The sequence below is a fragment of the Lycorma delicatula genome, chromosome 7, assembly GCF_047948215.1.
Source record: "Lycorma delicatula isolate Av1 chromosome 7, ASM4794821v1, whole genome shotgun sequence".
Lineage (NCBI taxonomy): Eukaryota > Metazoa > Arthropoda > Insecta > Hemiptera > Fulgoridae > Lycorma > Lycorma delicatula.
Genome location: NC_134461.1, coordinates 129826645 through 129845344, shown reverse-complemented (window position 1 = coordinate 129845344; position 18700 = coordinate 129826645). Strand labels below are relative to the sequence as shown.

The following is an 18700-nucleotide window of genomic DNA, read 5'->3' as shown; positions in this document are numbered from 1 at the left end:
CTGTTTACTATAATAAATAATGAAGGATTTGAACATCCCTTAATAACACACGAATATCGGTAAAAAATGAACTCGTGAAATTAAAGTGCACATATACATACAGTTATCCTTGGCGTAGTCTGTGATGGCGAATAAAAAATAACAGAGGTAACAATTTGTGATTAGAAGTTGAATAATTACGTAGCACCTCAGATATGTAGCAACGAATTTGGAGAGAATCTGCATCGATGAAAAAAGAAATCAGCAGCTGGAGAAGATTCGGCAGTTTGTAGCGATTGAAACACTTTCCGGAGAGACGTAATATACAGAATTTGAACTTAACAAAGAAACGAGGCAAAACAAAACATAGAGATCGGTGAAGTCACGAAACACTGACGAGTTGAACTACAGAATATTTCGACGGAGAAATACCACAACATTTATGAGAGTACGAAGACGACGAACGTATTTAAAAACATGAAGTATGAGAGAGAAAGGTCACAGTCGATCGCACATGGTGAAAGTCTGATCTACTCTGCCGAAAAAATGGCGTAAGTGAAAAGAGGGGGAAACCAAACCTAGGCAGACCTAAGAGAGTGTGTGTTGGCAACAAGAATAGTGTCTAAGTGTTAGTATGAGAACGATTAGAGAAAACGTGTGGAATTCGGGAATGAAGACATAACAAAAATAATTTACAAGCAAGCAGACCACTAAAGAATTACGTAAGGCTGATAAAATAAATTTCTGAATACGCACAAGTTGAAAAAATGACATCAGGGCAGACAAAGAGAAATAGACTTCTAGGAACTATGACAATACTGAAATTGGCTGAGAATAAAAACACTTAAGAATAATATATATAGTAAGACTTATTTCAGCTTACCTAGCTTCAGTTATGTAAAACCTGAGAACCATCTGTCTAATAGCTCCTTTTAAAAATAATCTACAAAAATTCCTTTTTTTGATAAGTTAAGTTTTAACTAAATTAAGATGAGTTGCCTTGTTTTTTTCACATCGCTATTCTTTTCTAACACTTTTGTGACTTTTGAAACAAATTCTAAGACTTTTTTGTATCTATCAGACATATCCCATTCCTTGCTTCCTCGGTCATAACCGATCACATTTTTCATCAATTCCTTAGACTGCCTGAGTGATACTCTTCCCTAGTTAGACATTTTTTTTCAGAATACTACGAGAGAAAGTTTTATTTGCACAATAACTGTTCAGTAAAAAGTATGATAAAGCATTTGTAAATTATGTACTACGCATATCCCTCCCTAAAATCGATCTATACAAATAACTAATAAAATAATTTTAAGCATCGACCTATGAGTCCACTAACAAATAATAAAAATTATTATATTTAAAAATGCTACATTTAAGAAATATTTTCAATAATTTAGATACATAATTTCATAAAACTTAATAAAACAACAAACAAAAGATTGATTTGCTCTTGTAATTTTACAAAAATAACCATGGCTTCACCAATGAAACAAATGAAGTAAGCAGTCAGGCCATAAATATTATATAGGTGTGGTGATAAGAAATATAAAATTAGTAAAACAACAAATAAATCAATAATTAATGAATGTATAAAGGTAATGTGAGTTTACTATATTCTGTCAGTACAAATGAGTTAGTAGTGCAATTAGTAGAGTTGGGCAAACAGGTTGCACTGAACCAGTGAGAGGTGAAGAGCAGGGTTCCTTCAACACTAACCAACAGAACTTCCAAGCAGATAGACAACCTATAATAATGAGAAAATGATCTGATTCTGCCGTTAACTCCACTGACAATGGAGCTAAAAGGTTAGCTCCAAAAAAGATCTTCTGGAGAATAATTTTCATGTAATTTGAGAGAAGCTGTCATTAATTTTTTATATTAAATTGTTTAAAAAATAACTTAAATTCTAGAAATAAGAATGTAAATACTTACACCATGAGAATGAGCGTGTTCTATAACTTTTGTTATATCTTCAATATTTCCTTCAGTATCAGGATATTGAAATAATGCTCCAGCAATATCACGATTTGAAAAATCAACTTCATGTATATTTCCGGCCTCAACAGTTAAACCTAATGAATCAGCTCTTGTTTTTACTACACTTATTGTTTGGGGATGTAATGTTTTTGACAAAACTAGTTTACGTCGTTTATTGTGTCTGAAAATAAAATTAAACAAGTTTAACATAATATTCATATTATCCTAGTAATAGTCATAACTTCCTACTTTACTACAGAAGCCTCCCATTAATCAACTTCTGTAAATGACCCACCGATTTAACTGACCCTCCATAACTAATGATGTGAGATAAAAAAATATTTCATATACATCTCTGCTTACTTCATAAAAAGCAATTTCATTTTAAGAATACCCTCCTTGATTCCTTGGGATATATACTGGACAAATGGGATGAGTATCACATGTGCCAATGACATCGCTTTTTATTTTTTGCATTTGCATTTTGTTAAAGTTATCACAGTTATTTTAATACTGCATACTTCAACTAAAATGTTCATTCTTGACTACAGTTCATATAGAAACTAAATAAAAACAATAAACTAAACTTCCTTTGATAAACAACCACAAAAATAGAACACAAAGTATTAAAATATATCAGACATATACTACAAAATATGTTGTAATGCATCAAATCATCTTACATCATACAAAATTATCACTTTTCATTTATTTTCTACATTGTTTAATTACCATTCTGTGACCAAGAATTACTTCAGAAGTGAGTTTAACACATTAAATTACATTACACATTGAAATTACCATAATTTTATGCTCAAATAATTCAAACATAAGAAAAAACAAAAACTGCAATGAGAACAGTAACCAAAACTGTTACATCAGGAAAAATGTATACATTTGTATTTAAAATCCACAATTAAAAAATCTGTTAACGCACAAAAATATTTAAACAAACACGACCTCACTGGACTTTAATAATAATTTAAAACTTAAGAATGATTTGAAATACACAAATATATCTGTCCGGAGCCAAGTGATATTTTTAGTGACTACATTCTTCAAATCTCAAATTCTCATTGGCTATTATTGAATCAAAAAATTTGAACGTTTTTTCACTAATTACAATATTCTATTTTCATCTAGAGTACTCCCATCTGACTGCAGCCATTTTAAAACTAAGTTTACAATTAGTAGAACAATGAAAATGCTCAATATGTGAGCAAAACATCTCTGTTAATCCAAAACAAAAAAAATTTATTAATTTATATTTTTAATATTTATAATTACACTCATGCAAATTAATTAAAACAAAATTAATTTTGTAATATAATGACTTTATTTATTTTTAGTGACAAAGCAAATAAAATAACTTGTATTAAAGTTATTTTTATAGTTAGTACAATCTCCTTTAGGTTTAATTAACATTTTAATCCTATTAAACATTGATTTAACCAAAAATTTACACTTTTGGTTACAAATCTTTTGGTTTATGAAACTATAAGTAATAAAATCATATGCTCTTTTATTGTGCAGCCCATTTTCCTGAGTTTAATTTTACAAATGGACCGCAGGTTTTCAATCAAGTCATATCTGGTGAATTCCTAGGCTAACAAGTACTTTATCTCTTTGTCCTGAAAAAATTTGATCTTTCCAAAACATGACAGAATCACTGAGAAATATACTTTGACTCCAGCTTCTACAAGATCTTTTTAAAGGTCAATTTTTTTTTTAATCAAAAAAGTAGTATCTCATGAAGGGATACTGTTGGCAAACTGGATAGACCAGTTTAATTATTCATTTCAATTATTTTTTCAACTATATTTAAACTCAACTTACATCTGGCAGATATATCTCATTGAGTAAAGGAAGTGTGTTTCACCTGTGTACTCAATGGCGGCCTCGGGTAAGTAGTGTGTATGATTTGTGTGCATGAAGTGTCTGATGTGTGTGTGTGAGAAATGATTGATCGGATGTGATGTTGTGCGGTGTATGTGGTGAGATTTGTATGATCTACTGTGTTCCTGTTCTCTGTGCATAACTGGTGTATGACTGTCTGTGAGGGCGTATTACTTCCCTCCTGATGAAATGCTTCATTAGCAATACCAGGAGGTGGGTAGCCAGGAGTGGAGGTTTAATGGTAGTGTGCAAGTATACATATACACCTAATAACACCTTGCAGAACCTGTTAGCGAGCCCGACACTGCCTAGGCACCTGCAAATGGGGTTGTCCACCTCTTAAAAAAAAAGGAAGAGCATGTTTATACAAAATAATTATAGCATCCCTTTTTATAAATAGTACATCCAATATTATAAATCTTCTACTCGCATAATAAATATTAAAAAATATAGAAAAAACTAACAATATGATAAAGAAACAAGAAAGAAAGAACTGAGTATTTACTGAACAAAGTTTTGAGACTCATAACTTTATAAATATTACTCAGCTAATATTTGGTGGAAAACCATTGAAAACAGGTTGACTAACCGTGAAATATAAAAATGTTGTACTTCTTTCAATTGATTTGCACAAAGGTATATTAAATTATTGCTTACATCATGGGTATATTGTTTTACTTCTTAAAATTTATGTTTAATAAAATTATTACCTATGAGATAATCCCATAGCTTCTGCAGCAGCTGTACTTTCATCTAACAAAGAAGCATTAGCTACTTCCATACCAGTTAACTCACAAACCATTGTTTGATAATTCAAAAGACCTTCTAATCTTCCTTGTGCAACTTCTGGTTGATATGGTGTATACTGTGTTGTCCTAAAAAAAAAAAACTATTAAACACCTTACAGATATTTCAAATAAAATATTACACATATTACAGATAGTTCAAATAAAATAACAAAGAATTTCATTTTGGCTCACAGCAACCTGCAGTAACTCTTCAATTATCTGAAATTCTCTAAAGTAACTTTCACTTTCAGTGAACTTGAAAATATCATAATATTAATAACTATCGTGAAATAAAAGACATAAGATTAAAGGATCAAAAAGTAGGTTTGTTTCTGCATTCAGAAAAACATTTTTCATTCTATTTTCTTAAAGTTTTTTTTTTAAATTCATGATTTTCTTTTTTAATGATAAAATGAACAAAATTTTCAAGCTCTAATGTAGGTTTTTTTTTGAGATGACTGACATCAAGTGGCATAATGTGATGTAGTCCCAATAATTTTTTAAATATTTAATCAGTCATTACTAACACGCAGTTAATGTGGTTATTGTGGTTAATGTGTTAATGGTTATTGCATGTGTGGTTAATTTGTTACTGAACTACACAATGCAATTCCTATTTCATAATTGTTGATTCAACTGAAAACTGGTTTTGTGAGAAGTTTGATCAATCTAGGTTTTTTAAATTTAGCTAATAAACATAATATCTTTATTTTTTACCTGTTTTAAGAGGCAGCAAGTCTTAAATTTTTAAATAAAGTGTACTACATTGTTTTTTGAAATAATTCTATTATAAAACTGACAGGATTTAAGTCAGTCAAATTTAAAACTCTTATCAGAGTAAATAATAAGACTTGAATAAATTAGTCACTGGGATAAATAAAAAGATTTTCATATAATAATTTAATTTCATACATTTCAAAAACATACAGAATTCGCGTACATTTTTTTCTTCTTTATCTTTACAAAAAAAAAATGAATACAATGTAGGAATATTGATTAGTAACATCTATATCAAAAAATTTATGCTGAAAATAGCATTTTTTCAGTCAAGGGTGAAGATGTTGGAGAAACCTCTTCCTAGATCTATCTAGTAAAATATATTTTGGTTAAACTACTTCAGATCATGAATTTCAAAACTCTCTACTCTTACTTCTCCTACAACTATCCTGTTCAACAATAATCCTGTCTTTTAACTTTTTCATAGTTAAAAGAAACCACTACAGTAAAAGCAACTACATCTGAATCACTAATATAACAGCAATACTAACCCCTTGGTTTTCTGTTTTTGTAAGGTAATATGGAACGGAGCACAAGTATGTCGGAAGATGTTTTACCCTCATATTTGTTGCAGGCCCTGGACTTCTATCCCTTGCTGCTGTTTCTTTCTAATTAGTTGGCATGTAGTTAATTTTAATAACAGGTATTAAAATTATTACAGGTATAAAATTATTTGTTTTTAAACTGGATGGAATTTGGAATTTTGTATTGCGTTCTGATCTTATTAGATTGTGTAAGTTTGAAAATTTTGACTACGGTTATCCTTGGGAGAATTGCTAAATTTTTGCATCCTTTCTTCCTCTGTTCTCTGAAGGCCTTGGCAGTATCTTTTGGTCTAGCAGGGATGCACCTGACGGGGCCTTAGTTTATGAAGGGGATAACACACTCTCTTTAAGTGAGTTGCAAAGAAATGCTGAGGCAGTCACCTTTCTTGTATACAGACTGAGATGAAGAAGAGAAACTGGATTTTATCAATGTTTCTTCTTCATCTTTTTCCATTAACTCTGGTTTCAGGAGATGAATTTCTTGCTTCTTAAGTCTCTTCTTTTTTTGTTTACCTGACTTACTGAGTTCAATGGTTGTAATTATTTACAATGGTAACATTATAACCGCTTCCTCATCTGATCATTATTGCCCGCCCTTATCCCTTTTTTCTTTTCTGTTTAGTCTCCGGAATCACCACAAGGTATTACTTCAGAAGATGAATGAGGATGATATTGATATGTATGAATGTAAATGAAATGTAGTCTTGTACAATCTCAGATCAACCATTTCTGAGATGAAACCTAACTCCCAAAGAGTACCGATATCCAAAATCTAGTATTCAAAATCTCGGTATAAAAGTAATTGCCCCTATCCCTGACCTTTGTTTATTTCACTTCTTAAAATTATTACATTTTTATGTGTGATATGGTTGATGATAGCAACACCTCTCAGTCTTAAAACATTTGTTTGTCTTTTTCATTATTTAAAATAAAACATTTTAATCTTCAAGTCCCAGCAATGCAGTTATGAATGAAATTTTCTTCTATTTCATAACGTTTGAGTATGTTAATAAGCAATTCTTTTCTGAAAATTAAGAATATCAAGTTTATTATTAATGTCGGTCGACATGCTTATTGTGTCGACAAGATTACTGGCAAATATTGGTTCTACGTTGATGTGGAAAGCTTTTATAATATTCATTATATCTTAGAATGAAATTGTACCCTGTTTGACTGATGTAGAAAATTGTGTGGTTTGAACAATTCAGTTTACATACTACAGAATAGTGAAATATTCCAGGTTGTTTCTTTTCTGTGTAAAATTGTTTATTTTGTCTGACCAATGTTTGAAAAGCCACACTGCATCCAGATTTTTTTAATTTATAAGCTATTTTCTCCGATTCTTTATGTTTTATATATATTAATATGATGTATTTTTTGTTTCACTTACCTTTTTTAGTATTTTTATTAATTTTGTATAAGACTATCGATGAGTGTGCTGTTACACGGAATGAGAATCTGGGTGTTAGACATTCTGTAGTGAAGAGTCCTTATGTGCTCTTTAGGGGACATGAGTAGATTATACTTAAGCAGATAGTTTATGAGGCTGATTACTTAAGATGTTGTGGATGAGCATGTTAATTATCTATTGTTCTTGGTGTATTCTGAAAGTATGTTTTTGTTTATTCTTTTGTTAGGTAAGATCAAAATTATTTTTTATTATCTTTAAAGTTTAATTTGTGGCATTTTCTTAAAGTATTTTAATAGTAATTCACAATGCTTCGTGTTATCTTAGGGATCATTGACTTATATGTTTCAGGAAATTATTTTACGGCCATATTTTTTGTAAGAAGTTATTTTTGTTCTATACTTTGAAAAAAGATTTCTACTATAATGCTGCATTATATAGGTTTGTAATAAAAGAAAAATAACAAGTACTGATTAAAAAAATAAGAAAACCATGAACATTTAATACAGAGATAAATTGACTTACCAGCCTGGATTTTCAAAAATATTTCTCATTATAGTATGCGGGACGCAACAATTATGGTATCCCATACCAATATATGACCGCCATACTTGGTTAAGTTCTGCAATTTTTCTAATTTTTTTTATAAGTTCATATTCACCTGTAAATTTAAATATGAATAATAATTTTTAAATTAATCCCATAAAGTTAAGTACAAAGTACTTTATATCCATCCCCAATAAATGTTCTTTGTGCACCTCCCTAAATCGAATTAATCTGCAAATGAATTAATTCATTTGCAGATTAATTATTTTAAATATAATTAATTTTTAAGATATAAACCACCTATATGCATCCAATCCATCTCTGCTGATTGGTCAGAACCATTTCAAGGTCAGTTGTTTTCTAACAAGTATTTTATATATTTGAAAGTTGCACTTTATTAATTATTCTTTTACAATACTTTATAAACAATTATTTCAATTCATCGCGTAATATATATTTCACATTGCAAATGCCACAATACATAAGATATACAAATAGATAAAATAAATCACACATTTAAAACAATAATTAGTTCATCAGTACTAAGTGTCAATCAAGAAGTAATCTACAAAACTTTCCAACATCCTGATACTGCAATCAGGGTATTGCAGGAATTGCCCCTCTCTACAAAGAAAAGAATTAAACTAACTGTTTAAGCATTATGAACTTTTATTTGGGAGTTATTCAAGTATTACAAAGAGTCCTTAACTATAAGAAAAGACCAACAAACTGTTTTCAATTTGGATTAGGAATTTTCGATTTAATGTGCTGGGTAGAATATAGTAATGGTCACCTCAAATTTACACGATCAAGGGTAAAATTTATGTTATTCTGTTTGTTAGATGACAACATATTTAAGGTTAGTCGCATATAACAATATAATAACATTGATAGCCCGTTAACCAGTTCTGTTCCCTATAATTAAATTATGCTACATAAATTCTGTGAGAATGGGAGTTCAAAGAATCAAAGGGATTCTGTAAACTTAAATTTAATAATATTAATTTTATTATTGATAAATTAAAAAGATAAATTTAAAAATTTTCAGGGATTTTCTATATTTACTTGAATTTTAAGACATTCTCAGGATACCCTACTTATCCTGGGAGGATGTAGAATTTTAGTGAGGCATTTCATTTATGTCACAAAATTTAAGACATTATTCAGATATGAACTGCAACCTGCTATATCTCAAGATATTCCCTCAACATTCTGTATATCTCAATTCACACATTGCACTTGTGGAACAAGTTTTGAGTTCCAGAGACATTATGTGTTGCATCAACAGAAGTATAAAAAATATTTGATTCATCAAAAAACAAACAAAAATATGATGGGATAAAATTCAAATAAACTGCAAGATTTTCACAATTTTATAACTTTAAAATATTTTAATAATATCTATAGTAGTAGCAAGATCACAAAGCAAAGTAATAGCAGTAACTGATGGCTTGAAATCTTTTACACTAAATCAGCTCTGCACATTTATGTTAAAAGTCCTGATCGGTGTTGGTGAAATTTTTATTTGCTTTTGTTTGTTTGTGCTTTTATATTTTGTTTTACAATTCTTTTTAATTGAAAGTACGGTTACAAAACTTTCTTAGCTGTAATTAATTCCACCACCTTGTTCAATTTTCATTACAATTTAACATCATCGATATTACGTATATGCAGGTTATCATATGAAATTTCATGAATGTATGTTAGACACATTATGGTAGATAAATCCCAACACCCAAACAAATACACACCTACAGAATTTTACCCTTTTTTTTAACTCAAAACAATCAGAAATTAAAGAAGTTAGATCCCCAAAATTTTGACTAATTGCAATACTAATGCTTATTATATTTTGTTAGGTCTCTAAAACATAAAGCCCAATAAAGAATTTTCATATCATTTTATGATTAACTAAAAATGAAACAGATACATTTTACAATAAAATGTTAATTGGAATATCTCTTTTTTATATATATATGTCATGAAAATGATATGAAAATAAGTTGTCATCCAAATTATCTTTGAACCAGATCTGTTTGTCAACTAAATTAATGTTATTTGTTTAAAAATTACATTATTATATATATATATATATATATGTATGATTGAATGTATGAATGTATGCATGTATGTGTGTGTGTGTGTGTGTGTGTGTGTGTGTGTGTGTGTGTGTGTGTGTGTGTGTGTGTGTGTGATGACATCTTATTTACGTGGTTTTAAAAAAAAATTACCACTAATAATTTTAATTGAAATCATAGTGCAACAATGACAGCAGCACTTTTGCTGAAAACATTTGTGTTGTCAAAAGGATTTAAATAAAATTCTTAAAAAATACATAAAGCCATTAAAAATGTATTACCTAAAGGCTCATCCAAATGTAATGGTCTTCTCAGATTTATATTATCAGGAACCGCCTTACTGCTTAATTCATCCAATGACTAAAAAATAATAAACCACAAATCAATATATTCTATTTCATAGTGCAATTTATTCATAAAGTTTAAATTACAAACTAAATTAATTCAGACTGATATAGACTCAATATCTGTCATAAAAATTTAGTACACACAAAGGAAATAGAAAATAATTTTGGATATGAACATCAAAAAAAATTGAAAAGAAACTTCAGTTAGGAATTTACAGAAAACCACCAGGAGAATGCAACAACATGATCAAGAAAACATCATTAGCAAAGTAATGAACACCATTATATTAGTATGCTATTGAAAAGTAGTACATACAATAAAAGCCCTAACATAAATAAAAAGATAAAAGAAATGACCAAATATGTGATTTTAAGTTAATTTAATTCATCTTTTTGCAAGGATGAATTTGGATAAAATGTTTATCAGTTAATGAAACAGTCGTATTTTAGCCATATATTACTATACAGACAAAATAGACAGACATTAAGAATATGACTTTAATACTGAGAAACTCTATTTGCAGTCATTACCTAATAATTTTTGTTAATCTATTTTTTTTTAATATTTTGCCGTTATTTTTAATATATACGAGTATGTATACAGAGTGGTGCATAAAATTATCTAACATTTGGTTTTGTTAAAAAATATTTATTTGAATCGCGATACAGAAAAGTAAAATACAATGTGTTTAGTATATACCTGGAGATTATGTTCTGCTTATCATATGTTCAATATGACCACCATCACATCTAGCAAATTCATCAACATGAACTCCTACATTGTTAGTAACTCGACGACAAATATCCTCAGTTATCTCATTGCACGCCTCGATGATCGGGACCCACAGTTCCATCACTGTACAAGGATGTTTAGGAAAATTTTTTTCCTTCTTTAATCCCCAAAGAAAATAATCACACGGATTCAAATCAGGACTGTTCGGGGGCAGTTCTATTCGCACACAAAACGATTACGAAATCGGTTTGAAATGACATTTGCGTTAAAAGTTTCATGCAAAAAGTCTAAACCAACATTAGCTGTGAGTGGTCTGGCTCCATCCTGCATGAATAGAGTTGCTGTACGTCCTGATTTTTTGAGACTGTCACTTGTTTTATCCTCAACGTCCTGGTGTCCCGAGAAGGATTTTCAGGATATTAAATTATCCCGGTTTGGTAAATAATGTAAACATTATTTTTCGGAAGACAAATTTCACTCTAATTTAGGGAAATTTTATGCGTTGAGGGTTGACAACTTCTGACCTGCGCGCCTGCCTGCAGACAGCAGATGTCAAACCAAAACAAAAGCCAAATCAAGGTTAGTCACTTCACTGCTCACAGACAGTCTGTGTCATTACTGTTATTTTGGAGTTTAGGCTATTTCATTGTGCACATATTTAAGTTGCTGCATGTTAGTGTAGCGTTTGCATGTACAATGTCAAAATGAAAATGTCATTTCAGAGAACAATATTCTAAGGTGAACTTTTATTAAAAAGGAGAAGAATGAAGAAGAAGCATATTGTTCTTTCTGCAACAAGTTCATCTCAGTAAGTCACGGCATTAGAGCTGATCTGTTAAACCATTTAAAAACAAACATAAAAATAGCATGTACGGTGTGAATTCTTCTAAGATGATTGGCGAATTTTTTTGTGAAAAAGGATTCGAAAGAAGAAATAATCATAGCTACTGCTGATCTTACAGCAGGTACCATATGTTGTAAAATAGCATCGCTCTTTTGATTATTCAAATAAGTTAAATCCGAATATTTATCCCGACTCTAAGGTTGCAGTAAAACAATAAACAGCACGCACTAAAGCTACTCATTTATCAGTTACATGCTTTCTTCACATTCAGTTAGTACTTGGGTTTCAGAATTAGAAGAAATTCCATATTATGAAGTTTCAACTGATGCTAGTGACCATAAAGCAGAAAAATATTTCCTGTTGTTCAATATTTTAAAGAAGATGATTATATTACCAGTAAAATAATAAAGGTTTCATCACTGAAAGATAACAGTTCAGATACCATAACCATCTACTGCTTAACAAGCAAGCCTAGCTGAAGTAAACCTCCCTTTAGATAAATATTCGTCATTTTGTGGTGATAACACAAAGGCTAATTTTGGAGGTGCGAACCACAAAGGGGTAAACAACATTTTCCACAAACTGCAAGGTAATTTGCGGAAAGACATAGAGGGGATTGGGTGCCCTGCACACACATTGCACAATACAGTTTCTTGTGCAGCTGATGTCCTTGCAATGGATTTTGACACAGTAGCTGTCAAACTGTTCAACTACTTCTCTACACAAGCAGAACTGAAGTTTCTGTGAGTTTGTTGATATAACTTACAAACAGTTGCTTTACCACTCAAGAACAAGATGGGTATCTCTTACGCCTGCAGTTGAATGAATTTTAAGTTTACAGGAAGCTTTGAAGGTGTAGTTACTCAATCAGGAAAAATCCCCTAAAATACGCATGGACTTTTTCTCAACCACACTAAGTGAGGCTTATATGTGATTTCTCTACAAGCAGCTGTCTTTATTTCATAAAAAAAAAAATAAAAACAATTGAATCTTCAAATATTCAATTATTGAGGTTAAATCAATTCTCGACAAAACTTTGAAGGCTCTTAAAGAACAAAAAGAATCTCTCTTTATTGCGTTTAAAATTAAGCAAATAGTTGTTAAAGAGAAAGAAAGTGATAAGATGTTTAATGGGGAATGTAAGGAATTTTTCCAGACAGCTTATGGTTAATTGGATAAGTGGAGTGAGTCCCTTCAGCACTTATCCACCTTTAACTGGATAATGCTAAAGCCAATCCCTAATTGGGATCAAATAGAAAAAAATCAGACATATTTTACCTCAAAAACATTTCTTTCCCAAAAAGTGAGGTTTATGATCAGTTTCTTTGCCTAAAGAGCACGGTTACAGTTTTAATGGACAAACAGCACGACGAAGGAGAGCCTAAATGGGAGAATTTAAACTCAAGTGAAAAGTAGATTAGGTGCTTTGAGAGTATGGATAAGCATCAGTATTCTCACTTGTTGAAAATGTTCCAATACTTATTTTTAATACCAGCTCACATGCAAACGTGGAGAGAATTTTTTCAGTGATGTCATCTCAGTGGACTAATGAGCCAACGGCCTTTCAGTGAAACAGTTTAAAACTTACTAATTTGTCTGTATTACTTCAACAAAACCTGTGTTGAATGTTATAATTATGGGAAAAATCAACCAGATCTTATAAAAGCTGCGAAGTCATCTGATAAATATGAATGTGCACTGGTACTCATACTTCTTTAGACTTAACTATGAACTTAAGAAGTATCCTGAGTTTTTAAATGAGCAACATTATAAACATCAGCAGTATCTCCAGTGAAGATGATGCTACTATTTTGCTCTGAAGGACCTTTGGAAGAAATATTTTCAGTATTTTAAAAATAACTTTTATTAATTTCTAACAAAATATTAATCTTTCCAACAAACCAAACAAATTGTTTTTATACGTAATAAGTGTGTAAGCAAAAAGTATAAAAAGTGCAATTTATTAGATTTGAAAAGTTCTCTCAGATTTTAACAAATGATCTATTTTTTAAGATACCAAAGTAAGCAGAAACAGGTAAACAATCTGAATGTAAGTTTCATATCTCTGCAGTAAACTTTTTAATTTATAGAAGATTAGAACAAAAGAAAGATGAACCCGAATTGGTTTCTGGAAAAGCACGGGAACAAAATGCAAATTTAGTCTACAGATTAATTTTAGAAGGTTAGCTTGTATAAATCTGAATGTGACATGTCATAATTCATTGAGAGGCTGTAGACATAGAGGTTATAAGTTTTAAATCACTACATTCACAGACAGGATATAAAATTTACAACTACCTTGATAACATACATATAACTTTTTCTGTACCATCTGTCAAACTTACCTTTCATTGTATTCCTTTAACTTCAAGTGATCTCATCAAATGATATTTTTTTATTTTGTTTAATTAAATATTCCCTTATTAAAGTCAAAATAAAACTGCTGCATAACACATAAATCTATATTCTATTTTTGCAGTCTTGCTCAGAATGAACTGAATCTACTATATTTCAATTAACATTTTTTTATTAAATAAAATTCAAAATGGAAACAATCACAAAAAGTGTTATTTAAAAAAAAACGAAAAAGTGAATAATGTACACTACAACAATGACTGATAATATGTTAACAATCTATTTGAGGAATAAAACACACTTTCAAATTATTGAATTTGATGTGACAAAAGCATTGCATTTGCCATAAATTTTGCCTAAGATACCAGCATGAATCTTAGCAATGACAGATAGGCAAGGTATTAAATAGAGATCAATAAAATATTTTCCAATAATAAGACTGTCAGGGCAGGTTTAAACTGAAATACAGAAAACATTGCTAAACCCATTCGTAATTTAAAACTTATTAATAATTCTATTAGATTTTATTTTTGAAACATTAGGATTTGTAGAATTGTACAAATTCCAAAAGAACAATTAATAAAACATTACAAAGAATATAAAAAGCATTATTATAATAAGCAAATACTTACTATTGTATTCCATCTGCTCTAAAAGATCTACTAATATACACTGTTGCTGCTTAGGATAATGCATGAGTTCAACTTGAAGAATATTTTGGGCAACAAATTTTGCTTTAGGCATAATCTTTCTCAACACCGAATTCTTTCATATATTTCATGGCAGCATATATAAATTCCACATGTCCTCTTTTATGGGTCTCCCTAACCCTGAAATGATTCAATAATTCTAAATAAGTTTCTTTTGATTTGTCTTCAGTTCTTTCAAAACGGTTAGGAGCCGATAGTTTTTCATCATCTCTCTTAGAAGAGAAATTCTTATTGAATGTATGAAAGCACGTCCTATTATTAAATATTACTTTTCTATGCAATCCAACACAAACGTTTAAAAAACCAGTAATTTTTTTTAAACTAAGTCTAAAAATTGCTCGTGACATTATTAGTAGCCGTTAAATAAGAATTACCGGTCAACATAAATTAGGATACTTGAAAAATCACATGTTATTTATAAATCATTTTATAAACTATATACATTACAAAAAAAGATATTTAAAGACAAAAATCATACACAACGCTGAAACAATATTATTTACAGTAATAATTTTTTTCATCTAGGGAAATGGCTCTCCCTCACATTATTTACAATACTAGAAAATTAACCTGAAAATTTCGATCATTTGAATTGACGATCGACTGCTATCTAGTAATGGGAAGAATCGTGAACGAGTCGTTCCTTCGATTCGACTCTTTATACAGAACGAAAGAATCGAGAATCGGTTTGCAGGAGAAACAGATTCTTTCTACAATTCTTAACAATGAAATGGATAGGCGACGGGAAACCAAATCTTTCTCAATTACGAATCGATTCTATTCGATTCATAGCAATGAGTTATGTATTACTAATGCTATAAAAGAAATGTAGTCTCTTAATCTTTTTTGATATCAGTATCATTTTGTTAAAAACAATTTTATCTACATTACAGAAATTTTGTTGATATGAACTAGATCTTTCAGCTTACTTTAAAGCCATCATCAGGAGATAATATTATTTTATTAAAGTTTAAAATATTTAAAAGATCACAGTTAAAATTTAAAACAGTCATTAACTGTGTGGTCCTACCACTATACGGAAGGAAGATACATGTACTCTGGTGGATTATTCCTGTATTCCATGTTCTCTACATCAGTATTCCTTCCCTATACTGGTAAGACCATACAGTCATTACTTTTACATGTGAGCTTTTAAATTTTTAATTTTAATTAAATAATTTTATCTCCTGATGATGGCTTTCAAGTAAGCCAAAAGATCATGCATTGATTTCAACATGCTGGTAAGATGGGTTTCATTAATTGTTTATTTATTTAGAATATCTGAAGTACCATATTTGAGAAATTTCTTGGCAAACTTTTTTTGTTGAATCATATCATTCACAATATATATATTTTCCTCTTTTAATAAAACTAGTATAATGACCTTCACAAATCGATATAAATTCATATAAATCTTCACAAATCATGATATAGTATTACATTGATTTTTATAAGTATTAATGTTGTGTATATTTTAAAACGTAATTTATACAGAATGCTTTTGGTGACATAAACATGTACATTATAAATTCACTTGCATTAAATTGATCTTTGTAAATATTTTCATTTTAATTAAAATAGCTTACAAAATGCAGATATTTCTGTCTTTTGGGTTTGGTTTAAATACATTTTTTATCCCCAATCAATTTTTTTTTAATATTACAGAATAAAACACATTAGGGCCTGTAAAGGTTGAACTACAGGTATAATCTATATGAACCTGGTTTACTCATTATATTTGTTAGAGTAATTATTGATAAATTATTAGAAAATTGGTAATTATAAGTAACAATTTTAGTAAAAGTTATTTTAACTTATATCCCTCTACAAATCACGAGACCTTGCCGGTGGTGAGGGGGCTTGAGTGCTCAGCGATACAGAATAGCTGGACCAAAGGTGCAACCATATCGAAGAGGCATCTGTTGAGAGCCAGACTAAGGAATGATTCCTGAAAGAGGGCAGCAGCTCTTTCAGTAGTTGTTAAGGGCGTAGGTAAAGAGGACATAAACGGCCATATTGTCATCACTCAATCTTCAGAGTACTGCGCAGTTGAAAGCAATAGAAAACTACAGCTGCTTTTCCAAAAAAATGTAAGTCTGCATTTTCATAACAAAGATGAAAGTGCCTTGCTTGGTAAAATATTCCAGAGATAAACTAGTCCCCCGTTCATATCTCTGGTTGGGGACTACTAAGGAAGGGGTCACCAGAAAATTAAAAAATAACATTCTACGAGTCAGAGCATGGAATGTTAGAAATCTAAAAAAGGGTAGGTAGATCAGGAAATTTACAGAGGGAAACGGATAGATTAAATGTAGATGTAGTAGGAATTAGTGAGGTTCGTTGGGAAGAGGAAAACTGCTTTTGGGCAGATGATTTTAGAATAATTAACTCAGCTTCAAATAAAGGGCAGGCAGCAGTAGGTTTCGTAATGAAGAATAAGATAGGAACAGAGTAGAGTACTTCAAAATGCATAGTGACAGAATCATTGTAATAAGGATGAAATAAAAAACCTAGGCTGACAACGATTGTTAACATTTATATGCCTACAAGTGCTCATCATGATGATGATGATGTAGAGAGTTTATACAAAGAAATTGATGAAGCAATTAAGCACATAAAAGGGGATGAAAATTTAATAATACTTGGAGACTGGAATGCAAGCACTGGAAAAAGCAAGGAAGGATATTATGGGTGAATATGGGCTGGGCAAAAGGAATGAAAGAGGGGACAAAGTTTTGCATGAAGTATAATTTAGTAATTGCACACAGTTTAAAAATCAAAATAAAAGAATATATACATGGAGAAAACCAGGTGATACTGCAAGGTATCAGATAGATTATACATGGTTAAGCAATGTTTTAGAAATCATCTCGTCAACTGGAAAACTTACCCTGGAGCAGACATTGATAGGGACCATAATTTAGTGATAAATAAATATAGATTGTAACTCTAATTCATTGATTTTCATCACAGATTACTTAAAAACTACTGTAGATACAGTTTTGGTAGGTATTGTATTCAATTTTTAAGGTAAAAATCCATAGCAATCACTAATTCTCCCCCCTAATTAATGCCGAAAAAATGTCAGAATGACCGCTTTCACTGAGGTTGCTGAAATCTTGAGTGAAATCTGTCATTAGCCGTTACTCACAAACGAAGCATTTAAGGGTGTATGTTTATTTGAACTTTTTCCATTAATTTCACATGTGGAATATGTTACAAAAATTCTGGTTGAACTTTGTTATACACTCTGTATATAACTTGATTTCAATTTCTTTTTATACAGTTTTGCTAACAGGAATCACAGTCAGGGATTACTTCAGAGGATGATACGTATGAGTGTAAATGAAGTGTAGTCTAGTACAGTTTTAGGTCGACCATTTCTGAGATGTGTGGGTAATTGAAACCCAACCACCAAAGAACATCTTTATCCACGGTACCGATACCGGTACAGACACCGATTCAGATACCGGTATCGTTACCGATAACAGTATCGATAAGGGTACCGTTAACCAGATAACGGTACCGTTATCTGGTTAGCGTTGATAACGGTATCCAGATAACAGTAAATCTGGATACCGTATCAACGGTATTTTTTATACCGTTTTTCTAATATTCAAATCTGTGTTAAAGTAACTGCTTTTACTAGGATTTGAATGTTGGAAAACTCGCGGCTTCGAAATCAGCTGATTTGTGAAGACGCGCGTTCGC

General features: G+C 30.6%; 1 protein-coding gene across 1 annotated transcript in view; it reads right to left on the bottom strand.

The window, feature by feature from the left end:
• Positions 1 to 15246, bottom strand: part of LOC142328378 (glycine dehydrogenase (decarboxylating)-like) — a 53101-nt gene extending 37855 nt beyond the window's left edge. Inside the window, exons 1-5 of the mRNA XM_075372086.1 lie at positions 14912 to 15246; positions 10282 to 10360; positions 7902 to 8037; positions 4569 to 4733; positions 1914 to 2143 (exon numbers count right to left, since the gene is read on the bottom strand). Of these exons, the coding sequence (XP_075228201.1) occupies positions 1914 to 2143; positions 4569 to 4733; positions 7902 to 7966 (460 nt within the window). The 5' untranslated portion in view covers positions 7967 to 8037; positions 10282 to 10360; positions 14912 to 15246. The remainder of the gene's footprint in view (positions 1 to 1913; positions 2144 to 4568; positions 4734 to 7901; positions 8038 to 10281; positions 10361 to 14911) is intronic.
• Between the last annotated feature and the right edge of the window lie 3454 nt (positions 15247 to 18700).